At 47.6% G+C, this 14,974-nt stretch overlaps 7 protein-coding genes across 7 annotated transcripts; 4 read left to right on the forward strand and 3 right to left on the reverse strand.

The window, feature by feature from the left end:
* Positions 1 to 381: 381 nt before the first annotated feature.
* F9C07_9249 (rRNA-processing protein fcf1) lies at positions 382 to 1,131 on the reverse strand (the record flags this gene model as incomplete). Its single annotated transcript, XM_041293467.1, has 4 exons — positions 382 to 522; positions 578 to 743; positions 796 to 1,028; positions 1,096 to 1,131. 4 exons carry the CDS (start codon positions 1,129 to 1,131, stop codon positions 382 to 384), a joined length of 576 nt encoding a protein of 191 aa, XP_041148389.1.
* A 412-nt stretch (positions 1,132 to 1,543) lies between these two features.
* Positions 1,544 to 3,918, forward strand: F9C07_2260064 (uncharacterized protein; the record flags this gene model as incomplete). The annotated part of the gene is made up of 4 exons (XM_041293475.2): positions 1,544 to 1,798; positions 1,851 to 2,246; positions 2,300 to 2,468; positions 2,531 to 3,918. 4 exons carry the CDS (start codon positions 1,544 to 1,546, stop codon positions 3,040 to 3,042), a joined length of 1,332 nt encoding a protein of 443 aa, XP_041148390.1. The 3' UTR covers positions 3,043 to 3,918.
* A 118-nt stretch (positions 3,919 to 4,036) lies between these two features.
* F9C07_2285541 (putative immunoglobulin G-binding protein H precursor) lies at positions 4,037 to 5,344 on the forward strand (the record flags this gene model as incomplete). The annotated part of the gene is made up of 2 exons (XM_041293476.2): positions 4,037 to 4,274; positions 4,334 to 5,344. Exons 1-2 carry the CDS (start codon positions 4,215 to 4,217, stop codon positions 5,342 to 5,344), a joined length of 1,071 nt encoding a protein of 356 aa, XP_041148391.1. The 5' UTR covers positions 4,037 to 4,214.
* A 241-nt stretch (positions 5,345 to 5,585) lies between these two features.
* F9C07_1720266 (general substrate transporter) lies at positions 5,586 to 7,581 on the reverse strand. The gene is made up of 5 exons (XM_071508338.1): positions 7,359 to 7,581; positions 6,892 to 7,310; positions 6,437 to 6,833; positions 5,959 to 6,383; positions 5,586 to 5,907 (listed from the first exon to the last, which is right to left on the reverse strand). The coding sequence occupies exons 1-5, from the start codon at positions 7,441 to 7,443 to the stop codon at positions 5,752 to 5,754; spliced, it is 1,482 nt and encodes a 493-aa protein (XP_071364681.1). The 5' UTR covers positions 7,444 to 7,581; the 3' UTR covers positions 5,586 to 5,751.
* Positions 7,582 to 7,666: 85 nt separating this feature from the next.
* Positions 7,667 to 8,497, reverse strand: F9C07_2234922 (uncharacterized protein; the record flags this gene model as incomplete). Its single annotated transcript, XM_041286636.1, has 1 exon — positions 7,667 to 8,497. One exon carries the CDS (start codon positions 8,495 to 8,497, stop codon positions 7,667 to 7,669), a length of 831 nt encoding a protein of 276 aa, XP_041148393.1.
* A 671-nt stretch (positions 8,498 to 9,168) lies between these two features.
* On the forward strand, positions 9,169 to 11,064 carry F9C07_2166428 (Pfs domain protein). Its single transcript, XM_041286629.2, has one exon. It carries the CDS (start codon positions 9,424 to 9,426, stop codon positions 10,576 to 10,578), a length of 1,155 nt encoding a protein of 384 aa, XP_041148394.1. The 5' UTR covers positions 9,169 to 9,423; the 3' UTR covers positions 10,579 to 11,064.
* A 360-nt stretch (positions 11,065 to 11,424) lies between these two features.
* F9C07_2071928 (putative ankyrin repeat-containing protein) lies at positions 11,425 to 14,292 on the forward strand (the record flags this gene model as incomplete). Its single annotated transcript, XM_041286630.2, has 1 exon — positions 11,425 to 14,292. One exon carries the CDS (start codon positions 11,425 to 11,427, stop codon positions 14,290 to 14,292), a length of 2,868 nt encoding a protein of 955 aa, XP_041148395.2.
* Positions 14,293 to 14,974: the final 682 nt, after the last annotated feature.

Here is a 14,974-nt window from a genome sequence, read left to right on the forward strand (position 1 = left end):
CGCATGTAGGTTTATGGGGTATTTATTTCATGTTTAATGTAGTCTAGTACTTGGAGAAAATGCCGCAGTTGAGTCATCTTGCTTGCTTATCTATACCATCTCCACTCTTCGTATACCAATGGTATCAAAGTATTATCATTGAAGTCGTATACAGCCCTGCTAGTTACATCTAGTGTTCTCCGTAGCTGTGTCCTGAAACCGCTCCTCCGCAGAAATCCAAGCGAGTCCGCGGCGGTATTGGATTGATGATGGATTCCTCCGATAAAGATCTGCCGGTATCGCAGTATTGGGGTCGGATTTGCAATATCCTTGTCCAACCGTCCCAATCAGATGTGGATTCCGTAGTTGTCAACACGAGATATTCTATATCCTTGCACACGCTCACTCAAAGTGGTCGGGCAATCTCTCAATGACGTATTTCGCTCTTGCGACCTTCATGATCGGCACACCGGGAATCTTGCGAATACGGCGAACCAGGTCCTTATCGTTCGTCGCCACAATGTAGATTCTGTGTTTTGTAATCTTCGACCAAATTAGACCATGTCATCCCATAGCTTTCGAACTCTCAAAAACTCACCCGATCAACTAAACAGTCATCAGCATAGGTACCGGGGTGATCACACCGCACGCGCGCCCATCTCGGATCCTTAGCCACCCTCAACGCCAACCGGAACTTATCACCCAACTTTTCCAATTCCGCAATAGTACAATCCGTAAACGTCGGGATACACTTCGCATATAACCTGTTGACAATCAGCCATCGCCACCCCACCACCCAATAGCATATCCACTCACAGGTCCATCATAGACTTCAGCATATCCGTCTTCGCGCGAATAGAGTGGGAGACAAAGTTGGTATCCACCAGCACATGGTAAGGAGGTCCGAGGGCCGTGTTGGCGGCGAAGAACATATTCGACGGAGCCTGGGGAATCGCCCGGACTACCTCGTCGCCCTTGGCCTTGTCTTGTTTCGGGGCGTTGTTGTCTTTTTTGGCGCGGTCATCGTGCTTTTTGATGGCTCGTTTAACCTGGTTTAATGTCTTGTTAGTTTTTGGAATTCTCCGGTGGTTTGATAAGGCGGTTGGAATTGCGTACCTGGGCGAACTTGCGGGTTTTCTTCTGGACACCCATTTTGTGGGAGGATAATTAATAGAGGTACGGACTGGGGGTATATAGAGGAGGAAGTGCGATCAAATAAGGTATATGTCAATCATTAAATCATTAGCAGTGGGCTGTTGGTTTGATGCTGTCGGCTTTTCACTTTCATCGCTGTTGAAAATGTCGATCGGACCGATGTTTTGCCGGCGTTATCTTATCGGGGTGCTGACACCTTGGGAGTAAGGCATCAAGATTAATCTCTTTACAGTTCCCACGTGATCCTTAAGCTCTCAACCTTTTGCAGGGAGACCGAGTACCTCAGATCCACTCTGACCCGCAGCCACTAAATTCTGCCCCTCTGGCAACTGGTTCCTCGCTAGATTCATGCTAACGCTTTAGTGCCAAATCAGTACTAAATAGGCTGCTGCACGGCATACACTTCACAATGCAGAGCCTCACATCACTTCCCACCGAGATTCTCCACAAGATCATCCGCTTTGCAGAGCCGGAGTCACTCAAGACGCTACGGCAGGTATGCCGCCGATCCCTAGGCGAAATCGTCAAAGAACGCCATTTTGAATCCATTACTGTTTACGCAAAAGAGGAGAGCTGCGACAAATTTACTGACTTTCTTGAAAATGAAGACCGTGATTGTCTACATTTAGTGACGAAAGTGTATCTCGACCTCAGTGCATTTGAAGTCAGTTGCCCTTTTTTATGTTTTAGGAGCGGAAACTAACATCTGCACCCAGTATGATGGCTATCGTGTATACAACTATGGGATCTGGGAGGGGCCTAGGGAGAAGACATTTCGCAGATTGGTAAGGCTGTTTCCTCGTCTTAAGGAACTTCCACGACTCCGGAGCATTGTACTTGGCTTCTACCCCGAGTCTCCTGGCGGTGTTGATGGAGTTTTAGACGTTCCTTACACGCTTGGAATCCGCTCAGCCGCAATCAAAGAGTTCCTGTCGGCGATCACAACACTGCCTCAAGTGCCACAGGAACTCGCATTTCGAGAGCTGCTGAATGTGAATGAAAGCAATCAGGACGAGGTGGAGAAGATTGAGAAGGTCCTACAAAATTTGCGTTCGCTCCGTCTGAACATCACTAACCCGCACAATTGGGGAGACCCAGAAACTACCTTACACGTTCGTACTTACTTCTCAACGCTAACTACTATAAGCTAATCTGCTGGAAATAGCACGATGACATGCACACTTTCTTTTCGACACTACCATCCTTCTGGCTGAAGCCCGCTCTCCAGATTTTAGAACACCTCACCATTTACTCTAATGTCTATTTTGGCTACTACCCAAGTTGGATCTCCGTGGTGTACATTTCCCGCGACTCAGGACTCTGGCACTTGGAAAGTATGCTTTCGTCCACGACTCCCAGCTAGACTGGATCCTCAGTCACCGCGGCACTCTCACAGAACTCTACCTCGACGACTGCACCATCCTCTGGGCAGTAGCACCTTCCAATAAAGAAAGGACCTACCTGGGTGAGGATAGTTACACCACCCATCCTAATTTGGTGGGAAGAGGCTACGCAACATACGACACACGCTGGCACCATTATTTCCAATCTTTCCATGAACTGCGGCACCTCCGGCACTTCCGATACGGACGTTCTGAGTATTGGCGGGGAAATACCATCCCATTCGAGCGCGAGACCGAAATCATCATCGGTATGCATGAAGAAAGCTACCTGACCTTTAGTGACTCTTATGCGCAGGAATTATCCTATGATTATGGCGCCTGGCTCAGGATCAAGTGGGAGGAAGGGGGGCCTCTGCCATGGATAGAGGAGGATCAGACGAGCCTGGAGGAACTCCTTGCGAAAATTGGTCAGAGATACGTGATAGATGAGGCGACAGAGCATCAAATAGCTCTTGCGCGGGAGCTCAGACGACCGAGAGCCGCTGTTGCACCTATCGACGAGTAGGCGATGTATTTTCCACACTCCGACCGGACTACTGAGCTCTGAATGAACCTGGCTACGAATATTGTACTTTGGACATGTACATACACATCTCCCATATCCACGTAATGTATTTTCAAATAGGATACCCTGTACCAGGGAAGAACCCCCCTTGTTCCTGCGAGATCTACGTACAACTCCAAGTTCCGAGTTCGACGTCTCGGACATATCCCGGAACAATCCAGACCAATTACCAGCACAGCCTTCATCAAGTAAGACCAAATTCACAACTCATGAACCCACTTTAAGATTCACCCAGTTCCGACTGAATGCGTCATCGTGTTCGTGGAATATCAGGAAGATCACGGCATTCATGAACCAGTCTCCAGCCAAGCCCGAGAATCCGCGTACATGGACAAGGAATACCCCCCTTACCAATCGGATTGTTTCTCTCCCGTGCCGGAACCTATGCCCTACTTCCTAGTTGTACGAGGGCTGTGTTTCCCCGGAGAACCCAACCAGGAGCTCATGCCTCTGTTCATGGAAGAATTGTCTGGATTTAGTTACGTAAATATTTCTCAGATACAGCTTGGAGGTGTGTAGTAGAGTGTTAAGAGTCTCTAATTGGAGCTTTTGGCGTGGGAACTTCTGTTCTGTGGCGAGCTTTGGGTTCTGAGGATGGGGTATGGTTCGATACTTTGTGATACTAGAGGTTATATCTGCACCATATAATATCGATAAAATGTGATGTTAGATGAGCTGTCCCTGTCAGAAATAGAAAGACAGCTTAGCTCCGAAAATGAATATATTCCCCGAAGGGTGGCCAACACTGACCTGCATTGCGTAAGATACCGATCTGGACCAACAACATGCATCCATCATGTCCAACACGTTCGAACTGAAAGCTACCCAGCAATGTACAGGGGAACCTCTCCTCTACAAATCACAAGATACTCCATTGCGAAAATAGCTACCCTCGAACGCGTAATCGAGACACCGGAGCTCTACGAGCTATCCAGCAGCTCCCTGACAAGGCCAGAACACATACACTCGAGCTCGAAGATAAATAGCCCTCTTCTTGCCCCTCAAACTGAGTCTACTTCCAACAACAACATCCCCATCCTCATCCTCATCCTCAGCCTCTCTAACACCCCCCAAGAAGCAACTCCGATCAATCCCTCCGGATTGTCCCCAAGATGAAGCTTCCCGCCTCCCTGATTCTCCTTCTCCTTGGTGGTGCTATTGCGGCTCCTACTGTAAGTTACTCCTTCCCCTACTTAATTATATATTATATGGCTATCTAACTCTACGATAGGACCTCGGAGGCAAAGAACCCGAGTACGAAGTCTGCCAGCTCCCCTCGGACCACAAGGGCAAAGTCCATCTCGGCGAAGATGGCGTCCTCCGGGAATTCGACCTCGAGAAAAAGGTCACCGCCTTCTGGCCTCTCAGCCCCAAGCAGATCAAGGAGTTCCATGACCGCTTCCCCAAGGAGGAGCGCGAGAAGCTGCAAAAAGCGTTTGAGGGTGTTGATGGCTGGAATGTGAAGGATGTCGAGAAACTTCTCTATCCCGATGAGAAGTACTGGCCTAAGTTTGAGGAAGAGGAAGAGGAGAAGAAGGAGAAGAAAGAGAAATATCGACGTGGAGATGGGGGATGGTGGGAGAAGGATGAACATGAGAAAGAGGGACATGAGAAGGAGGGCCATGAAAAGGAGGATCATGAGAAGGAGAAGTGGAGGAAGGAGGAGGAAGAAAAAGAAAGGGAGAAACATGAGAATGATGAGAAGGAGAAATATGAAAAAGAGAAGCATGAGAAGTATGAGAAGGATGAGAAAGAGAAGTGGGAGAAAGAAAAGCATGAAGAGGGAGAGAAGGAAAAGGAGGGACATGGAAAGGAAAATTGGGAGAAAGAGAAGGCACACAAGGAAAAGAAGGAACGAGAGAGGCTAGAGAAGGAGAAGTATGAGAAGGAGAAGGCAGAAAAGGAAAGACAAAAGCACGAGAAGGAAGAGGCAGAAGAGAGACACAGACAAGAGGAGCAGAGAGAGAGAGAAAGGGCGAAGCATGAGAAGGAAGAGAAGGAGCACAAGGGGTTCGAAAAGGACGAGATAGAAAGACAGAGGGAGGAGATTGAAAGACAAAAGCACGAGAAGGAAGAGAAGGAGAAATGGGGAAAAGAAAAGCATGAAAAGGAGTATGAGAAGGAGGAGTATGGAAAGGAGGAGAAGAAGGAGCATGAAGAGAAGCCAGGATGGCCCCAATGGCCCAAGTGGCCCAAGAAGGAAGAGCATGAGAAGGAGCATGAGAAGGAAAAGGATTACTAGAAGCATGGTGAGTGAGAAAAGCAGGGCTGCCATTCCGGTGCAAAGTCTTGAGGTTATGAAAAAGAGGCTCTGTCATTACTGAGTGATGCTTACAGTCCTTGAGAATAGTTTGAGACCTCCTTGTGCCTCTTGTGAAGTGTGATTTGGCTTAATGGGCAAAAGAAATTGGTCAATTTGTGGGAGCTTATGACTTTCGGTTTTTCTTCAATTCGTTCGCTTGGTCACTCATTTGGCTTTGTGCCTTTTTGTTCGGAATCTTGTCAACTACAATTCCCACGCTCCTAATAGGTTTCTTGAGCGCTATTGAATCTAGTTTATCTTCTCTCCCAAAATATGATCTGTTACCTTGGTATCTAACATATCATTCGTGGTATATAAGAAGCAATGCAGGAGCCATGGTCTGCCGTTCATGAGATCAATATGTTCGCCTCTTCAAGATTCCGCCTAGCGGTTTCAGGGAGTCGCATCGAAACCCACAATAAGCCCAGTATTGTAACCGCCGCAAAGAGCCAGAATGTTCCCTCCGGCCGCAGTCCATCCTCTAGCAACATGGACGGAACAGCCTAAGCTTTCGTCAGCCATCTAGATGCGGTTCCGATGTTGAAGAACTGTACCTTAGATAAGCCATATCGATTGGCGAAATGGAAGCACATGAGTACACTGGACCCTACTGTCCTTACGGATAGGGGGAAAATCTCCGCGTTTATGAGATACTGAATCGAGTTCCATCCAAGGGCCCAGCCCACCCCCGTGAGATAGAGACAGATGATGGCAACAATGACTGCATCGTGCTCTGCTTTTGAGTGGATGGGATGGGTGGATGGCAGTGCCACAGTTAGATAGATGGCAATGTAAAGCATAGCGATAAATTGAATGATGATTCCTGTAATCAGAGGGCGTTTCCGCCCTGTGTAATCAATCAGAAATACCGTGCAGATAAGCGATGCGACAAACTTGACGGCGCCTAAAATGGCGGTGCACAGGAGCTTCTGGGACTGGCCTGTCTCCCCGAGAAGTGAGAAGAGCTTCGGGGCATAAGCTGCATGATCGTTGGTTATTGTTCATTTCTAACTCTCGGGACTTAACACTCACTGGTAACGGAAGTGGCACCGGACCACTGGCTTAGGAGCTGAGTGATCGCTAAAAATGCCAATCTCGATGGGTTAGATTTGTCTGTGACAAGTTGCTTTAGAGCCCTCCCCAAGCACTGGATGCTTGTCCCTGCTGGTGTGTCTCCCAGTTGATTAAGAATACCTTCGAATTCCCTCTGAATGCGTGGGTCGTGTATTGGTAAATTCCACAACCGACTTAAAGCCCGGGTACCCTCGGCAAAGCGTCCGGCTTTGCATAGATATCGGGGACTCTCCTCACAGGAAAATGATGAAAGCAGAAGAATGCCAGCAACCATTATCTGGACAGACTGTGGGATTATCCATTGCTTTGAGCTGTTGTTGGAGATGTGCATGGTCGTTCCCCAGCTTGAGAAATACTAGAGTGATCACGTTAGTCACCGTGGTCTCCGTCGCAGGTGGTAGGTGGATGCTAACTCCTATCATGATTCCCATGTACTCAGACGTAGCAAATGTGCCGACCATGAGTCCGCGGAGCGTCGGTGTAGCCACCTCAGAGAGATAGATGGGTACGACGACCCCGGCTTGTCCAATCCCTAACCCCATGATGAAGCGACCAGCATAGACCTGACCAATACTCCCCGCAGCTGTAATAACAATAATTACTCCAGCTGCCCACATAACACACAGCTGCCTCATTGTCCACAGTATTCCGACGTGCTCACACATAATGAAGGCAAATATTGCTCCAGGAATACTTCCGATATGAACCATGGAGGTTATGTTGGAGAGCCGGTTGGCTTTCTCCGATGCACTGAGGTCGGCATCCTCAAGGTGGAACTCATGAATAAAGGACGGCTGAGCAACTGTGGTCGAGATGAGGCCCTCATCCAGCCCTGGATATTGTCAAACAGGTCTCTTTAGAGAACAACTATGTAGCCTACCTCGAGCCATCCCAAGGAGTCCGAAGGAAAAAACCGCACATAACAGCTTCGCCGTCAATGTTCGAAGATAACCGATCTGCTTCATCTTGACGGTGATCGAACAATTTCGTTCTTTCTACACTTCCCCTACGCCAAGTTTATAAGCCAAGGCAACGCTAAAGCTTTCATAATAATTTGCGCAGGAGAAGTGGAGCCAAGGGGGGCCCGTGTCAGCCCTACAGTAGGGCTGAGTGGGAATGCTGTCAGGGGCATCAGATATGATAGGACAGCCCCTTGGCATTAAATATCGCTAACTAATAAATTATTTATCATTGGTCCAGCTCGTCATCCTCCAGGTTCTCAGTCGATTGCCCCCGCCAAATCAGCCAGGCAACAGCGATAAACGCCTTGCACAAAACTGCCGTCCAAAATGCCCCCATTAGCCCAACCGGGCTCTTGGCCCACAAACCCCCCAGCATCGTCCCAAACAGGAGACACACCACTGCCCCGCCACGTCGCCTGTTTTCCACTCCATGTAACATCGACAAAGGAGGAAGCTCCGGACTGGAGAATAAGTCGCAGTACACACTCGTCAACACCACGCTAGTCAGACCATTGAACTGCAGGGCACGGCTCGTCACTGCCTGGCCACTGCTCTGAAAAGCGACCAGCATTAAGGGAACAATCACTTTCCAGGTTAGAGGGGAATCCCTAGAAGTTTGATGGGTAGTCACAATCGTAGCAGCCGCCGCTACGCAGAGCATCTGGATGGTAAAGGAAAGGCACAGCACCCAGCGCCTGCGGGGAGAGAACCGTCGGTGAAAAGAGGCAAAGCTGAAGGAGCCCACACAAAAGCTGGCGATCGAGGTTAATGCTCTGAGCCAGCGAGTGCTCTCGTCGACTCCCATGAGGCCGAGGCCTAGATAGACGGTGTTGCCGGTCTGCATGCTCACGAATGAGCCCCAGACAAAGACGGCGGAGCTGTCGAGTAGCCCAGTGATCACGTAGCAAAACAGCAGAATAAGGTCCCCATGGTTAGGATTAATGTCCGAGGTGAGATGGCTGATAAGCCTGTGGCGACAATACTTCTGTAGTGGAGTACTAGAATCGTCATCGTTTCCTAGTAGCCGGTCGGTTTCGCGTGGAGTGTGGGAAGTCATCGAGAATCAGACAGGGGGATCTTTGGTGGAAAACCAGCACAATTGACAACAAGGTATTAATTATCCTGCGCATCCGGGTTTCCGATTTTGTTCGCTTGGTTGTGGACCCGGTGGAAATTATCAGGAACGCGTCACTGGACTAAACAAGCTTTCTCCTCGGAGACTCCATATGAAATTAAATCAGGCAGCCACTATTGGAGCCCTCAGGCACTCTATTCAATTTAAAGTCACATGACTATACCCACCCTAATGTGGTCAGTGGTCACGTGTGAATGCTAGAGATTAGCATTTGCTCTCAACTTCCTAATAATACATGAGTGGTCCGAATCTGTTTGTGTTTATTTTACATCTTCTACCTAGTGTTTTACGGTTTTACCTTGCTGTCTAATAACGAGAATATAGGCGTTGGTCTTCTGTGCTGCATAAGACTCCCGTTGGACGACGTTGGAACATAAAATATATAGCGAAACAACAATCATAGTTGCTATGAAGTTGGGGCTGCCCTTCAGAGAGCGTAGGCGTCTCGATATCCGTAGAACTGCCTCAAGCTGTAATAGTAATTATGTCTTTAATAAAGGAAAGGCTTCAATACGTCGTGGCTTATCGATTTTGGCTCGGCCATTAGCTGCAACTCGGAACCACAACTTATTTCATATATAAAAAAAAGCAGTCAAGTCGTAAGTTGGGTTGCAAGGCTAGAATGGCCACAGAAAATATGATTCGCTATTTATGCCCTGTGGCTAGCCAAGGCTTCGTCCTCCGCTAGCCTTGCGCTGATCCTACAGAGAAGATGATGTGTACACTGAGCCCCACCTCAAATCCCAATCACTCTCAAGATGTGTGCTTTGCTTTAGCAAAAGATACAACTTTCTATAATATTACTTGCACACGCAGCTCTAATCCCTTCCTTGAAACTGTGATCGAAAATGGGAATTACAAAACCCTCTCATGATGACTATACGATTGCCTGGATTTGCGCGTTACCGCTGGAGATGGCGGCTGCCAAGGCGATGCTTGAGAAGACGCATGAATCCCTTCCCCAGCCACAAGCGGACCAGAACTCCTATTTTTTTGGAGAAATGAGCGGCCATAATATTGTCCTTGTCTGTTTGCCCTCTGGAGTGTATGGAACCACATCTGCAGCCACAGTTCTCTCCCAAATGCTGTCAACATTCTCGTCTATCAAAGTTGGTTTGATGGTGGGGATTGGTGGGGGTGTACCCAGGGAAAGTGTTGATATTCGCCTTGGGGATGTAGTGGTTAGCATGCCGTCCGGCTCCTCAGGTGGTGTGATACAGTATGATTACGGCAAGGCATTGTCTGATGGGTGCTTTCAACATACCGGTTCGCTCAACAGCCCCCCTCAGGTACTGTTGACTGCCGTCTCTCAGATGCGCAGCAATCACATGATTGAAGGTTCTGAGATTTATGCCACTATCACAAATACCCTGGACAGTAATCGGTACATGGGAGAACATTTCTCGCCCCCTGATAGAGACTTGCTGTTCAATGCGACATATCAACATCCAAAGCACTGTCTGGATTGCTCGAACTGCGACCAGAGCCAGGTTGTGACACGTATTCCACGAAAGTCTCACGAGCCTCAAATTCATTATGGCTTGATTGCATCTGGTAATCAGGTAATAAAAGACGCTAAAACACGGGACTACCTTGCTCAAAAGCTGGGAACTCTCTGCTTTGAGATGGAAGCTGCTGGTCTCATGAACCAGCTACCTTGCTTGGTGATCCGCGGTATTTGTGACTACTGTGATTCACACAAGCAGAAGGACTGGCAAGGTTATTCAGCACTGAGTGCATCTGCATATGCTAAGGTACTCTTAACGGTTGTTCCTATCAGCAGCAGCAATAGAACTGGCGCAAGAATTCATATGCAATCAAACAAAGAGGCAAAGCGCAGTGAGGCACCCAGTTTCACATTTAATAGCTACGGGTCTGGACAGCAGTTCAATGCTACTGGGAACGCTCAGAACAACAACACAGGAAATGGCAATCAATTCCTCGGTAGCTTTGCTGGGCCTGTGTATTTCGGCCACCCTCCGACCGCATCTAAGGATACCTAGGCAGATGACAAGCAATATCCTATCTGGCACTATATGTGGCGCTTTACTTTACTGTATCTTTCTTTCTTAGACACGGCAACGTTGTAAAAATAATGATCCGTAGAACTACTGATTCAGCAGTGGTATCATGAATTAGTTAAGTGCACTTCTAATTAAAACATTCAGGATAGCGTCGTCTTTAGTTCAAAAAGTCATCCCACTAATACCCACTAATCTACCTTCTTAGTCCTCGAAAACTACACGTGCCCCAGCCTTTGAAGGAGATAGAAGGGGTAACTTAAGAATCCTCAATGTTTACTGCCAAACAGAATGGGTGATGTAGATTGCGGAGAAACGGGGGATACGAGAATCATTGTGTATAGGAAGTCAGCCGCACGATCTTTTATGCACGGTTTACTCCGTATTACAGCCATAACGGGCATATATTACCTGCGCAACAAAATGATTGAATATTATTGGAGGCCTCGCCTTTCCGAAGCCAGCTACCCGAAATCTGACTGGTCACATGCCGCATCGATCACCGGCGACACTAGGAAATAAATAGAAAGGTGCTGCTGCTGCTGACATAGCAAGTAGACCCATGCATGGTGTACTTTCTTTTCCATTTATCCATCCTTCTTTCTTTTCTCTCTCTCCGCTTTAATTACCCGTAGCCCGAGTGTCCACGCTAGCTGGCCTCCTTGAGCCTTTTCACAGCCCGCTCGCCAACGTCACTGGTGCTTAGCAAGCAACATATGTCTTCAAAGGCATTTACTCGGCTCCTGATCGATATTAAAATTGGATGAGAGCCTGATAGAGATCTGCAAGTGTAGCATCTCGACTGCATCACACTGTATCACACTCAGGATGTCATTCACCAACGACCACGGCAGCGGGGATATGTTCAACTCCCATATGAGTACCCAGAACAACAATACAGGAAATGGCAACCAATTCTCCGGATCCACCTTTCATGGGCCTGTGAACTTCCCTCAGAATACCCAGAATGAGCGTCCTCTTCAATCACGACAGATGGATGTCCTGAAGAGACTGAATGTATCCAAATATCGAGATCAGAAAGATCGAAACCCTGTTCGAGTACGAGGGACGTGTGACTGGTTTGTTACTCATCCAACTTTCAGAGCCTGGCAAGAGACCCAGACGTCGCAGATGCTCTGGGTCACTGCAGATCCCGGATGTGGAAAATCTGTGTTGGCAAAGTATTTGGCAGATTCTGTTCTCACAAGTCACGCTGGTCGAATAGTCGGATATTTCTTCTTTAAGGACGACTTCGAGGATCAAAGGAGCATCGTAAAGGCCTTATGCTGCATTCTTCACCAGCTCTTTTACCAGAATCGCGATCTGCTTACTGCGCATATTCTTGAACAATTTGAGATGGACGAAAGGATTGTTGATTCTTTTGGTAGTCTTTGGAACGTCCTCATCAGCGCTGCGAAGCAAACGGATACTACAGAGATCATTTGTCTGCTAGACGCCTTCGATGAATGCGAACCGGATGGACGGTCCCAACTCACTGTAGCACTCGAAAGGCTTTACACTGATGAAAGTCGGCATAATTTCAATCTAAAGTTTCTTATTACTAGTCGCCTCTATGGTGACATCAGGCAAGGATTTCAGCCTATGCAGATGGAAGGGCAATCATTGATTCATCTCAGCGGGGAAGGTACTGAAGAAATGGAGGATATCTCTCGTGAGATCAAAACTTTCATCAAAGCAAGGGTTGAAACAATTGGCGCCCGACTAAAGCTCACGGAAGAGGAAGAGTCTATCCTACTCAAGAGCGTCACACGTGTTCCCAACACCACATATCTCTGGGTCTACCTTACTCTTAATCTAATTGAGAGTATTAAGGATATCGATAAAACAAGAATACTCGACGCTACGTCTGACCTCCCCAAGACCGTGGACGATGCCTATGAACGAATCTTATCTCGAAGCGAAGACTGCCAAAAGGCCAGAAAATTACTTCATATCGTGGTCGGTGCGACACGGCCCTTAACGCTCCAAGAAATGAACCTCGCTTTAATCTTAAGTGGAAAACACCAGTCATATCGGGAGCTTGAACTCAGATCAGAAGACCGTATTCGTGAAAATATCCGGGACCTCTGCGGACTGTTTATTACCGTTGTAGAAGGTAGAATTTACCTCCTTCATCAAACGGCGAGAGAGTTTTTGATTGAAAAGAATAAGCCCCCCCTCCAAGGGAATACATCCGACAGCAAACTTCCCGTGCTTCATCACGCTGCCTGGCGATTCCTATTCGGAGATACCCCAAAAGGGAACGTTGACAGCATTCCAAGCCCCACATGGAAGCATTCATTAACATTGCAAGAGTCTCATCACATTATTGCAACAATCTGTATCCAGTACCTGCTGCTCTCCGATTTTCGGAAGACCTTGCCTCGGGGAATAGACATAGGCGAGCTTACCAACACCTATATCTTTCTAGACTACTCTACCAAATCTTGGGCCACTCATTTTTTGAAAGCGAATGATAAGACTGACAATATGAAACAATCCCTTGTGACACTCTGCGATCTGATTGAAGATTGCTGTCCAGCTTGGTTCCAAGTTTATTGGGCGTCATTGGGCACAGAATTCCCGACTGGCTTCAACAGTCTTATGATTGGAGCCTATTTTGGACTAGTACCGGTAGTGCAACACTGGATTATGAAGAAAACTGATTTTGACGCTAAGGACGAGGTATATGGCCGTTCGGCACTATCTTGGGCGTCTGGAAACGGCCATACTGCTGTCATGGAGCTCTTGATAAAAAGATCCTACAGAACCTGGTGGAAGATGGCCCAGGTTGATTTGCGAGACAGGCATAATAGGACACCTCTTTCATGGGCTATCCTGAACGGTCAAGTGGAGGCAGTCGGTCTGTTACTCAAAGCTGGAGCTGAAATTGACTTGGAAGATGATATCGGAGGGACGCCGTTCGAATATGCTATCTGCAGTGGGAATAATGGGGTATGGAATATCGTGAAGAAGAAAGGATCCCAGAATCATCATCTGCCTATCGACAGGATTCAAACCAAACTGCTCATTTCAGCTGCCAGAAAGGGCAATGAAGCGATAGTGAGACACCTGCTTGAGAATAATGCAGATATAGAGTCGATAGATGAAAACGGCCAAACACCACTTTCCCGGGCAGCAGAGAATGGTCATGAGGCGGTGGTGAGACTTCTGCTCGAGAACAAGGCAGATATAGAGTCGATGGATAGACTTAGCCGAACACCACTTTTCTGGGCGGTGGAGAATTGCCATAAGGCAGTGGTGAGACTTCTGCTTGAGAATAAGGCAGATATAGAGTCGAAGGATATATTTAGCCGAACACCACTTTTCTGGGCGGCTATAAAGGGTCATGAGGCGGCGGTGACACTCCTTCTCGAGAACAAGGCAGATATAGAGTCAAGGGATAATAAGTATAGGCGAACACCACTTTGCGAGGCGGCAAAGAATGGCCATGAGGCAGTGGTAAGACTTCTGCTCGAGAACAAGGCAGATGTAGAGTCGACAGATGATATATTTGGCCGAACACCACTTGCCTGGGCAGCGGAGAATGGCCATGAGGCAGTGGTAAGACTCCTGCTCAAGAATAATGCAGATATACAGTCGAAGGATATATTTAGCCGAACACCACTTTCATATGCGGAGATCAGTGGTAATAAAGCAGTAGTGAGGCTAGTTTCTAGGTACAAGAGCCCTTGATGACAGAATTTCGGGATATATTGACATACGCTGTTCTTAAGACTCGACTCCCACTTGATGTCCTGGCCCGTATCCTTGAGATATCCGCAATGCCATATGCCTTGCGCTAGATTGACTTTCTCCGATACGTGACGTGGCAACAGGCTCCAATAGTTTAGTCCGCTTTTATCGTTTACATCTGCAATATACACTGCACCTGCCCTTCTGACGGCGAAGCACCGAATACTCAAGAAGATATCTGCACAATATCTACGCGTCATGAACAAGTCCCTCAGAAAGGATATAGGTGACCTAATGAGACTGAGACGAAGTATCAGGATACCAGCAGTTGGCTTAACCATCAATCGCTCTTGGAGGACATATAGTACTTATGTTGCTACTCGGCATACCATCTGGTCCAAGGTAAGGATGCCGATAGTCATAAAGTGCTTAGTTTCCTATAAAAGCATTTGCTTCATTGACTGGAAGCAATGGACATAATGGGAATGATTTCGCTGACCACCGATATTTTGGATACCGTAACTATAGCAATGAAGGCGAGCCTTTGAGTTGGCGTACTGCTATATAGTTAAGAACAGAGAAAAGGCCAAAACCTAAAAGTAAGACACGAAGCTCCGATGATCTCTATACGATGCAAAACAATTTGCTTTGAGAAACATGGCAGTATCTGGTATTGCCCCAT

This window comes from Aspergillus flavus, chromosome 5 (assembly GCF_009017415.1).
Source record: "Aspergillus flavus chromosome 5, complete sequence".
Lineage (NCBI taxonomy): Eukaryota > Fungi > Ascomycota > Eurotiomycetes > Eurotiales > Aspergillaceae > Aspergillus > Aspergillus flavus.

Coding starts and splice junctions, on each gene's coding strand:
- F9C07_2166428 (XM_041286629.2), top strand. CDS start 9,424: ATGGGAATTACAAAACCCTCTCATGATGACTATACGATTGCCTGGATT.
- F9C07_1720266 (XM_071508338.1), bottom strand. CDS start 7,443: ATGAAGCAGATCGGTTATCTTCGAACATTGACGGCGAAGCTGTTATGT. Junction 6,834..6,891: donor ACATGGGAATCATGATAGGA/GTTAGCATCCAC, acceptor TGATCACTCTAG/TATTTCTCAAGCTGGGGAAC. Junction 6,384..6,436: donor CGGTGCCACTTCCGTTACCA/GTGAGTGTTAAG, acceptor ACGATCATGCAG/CTTATGCCCCGAAGCTCTTC.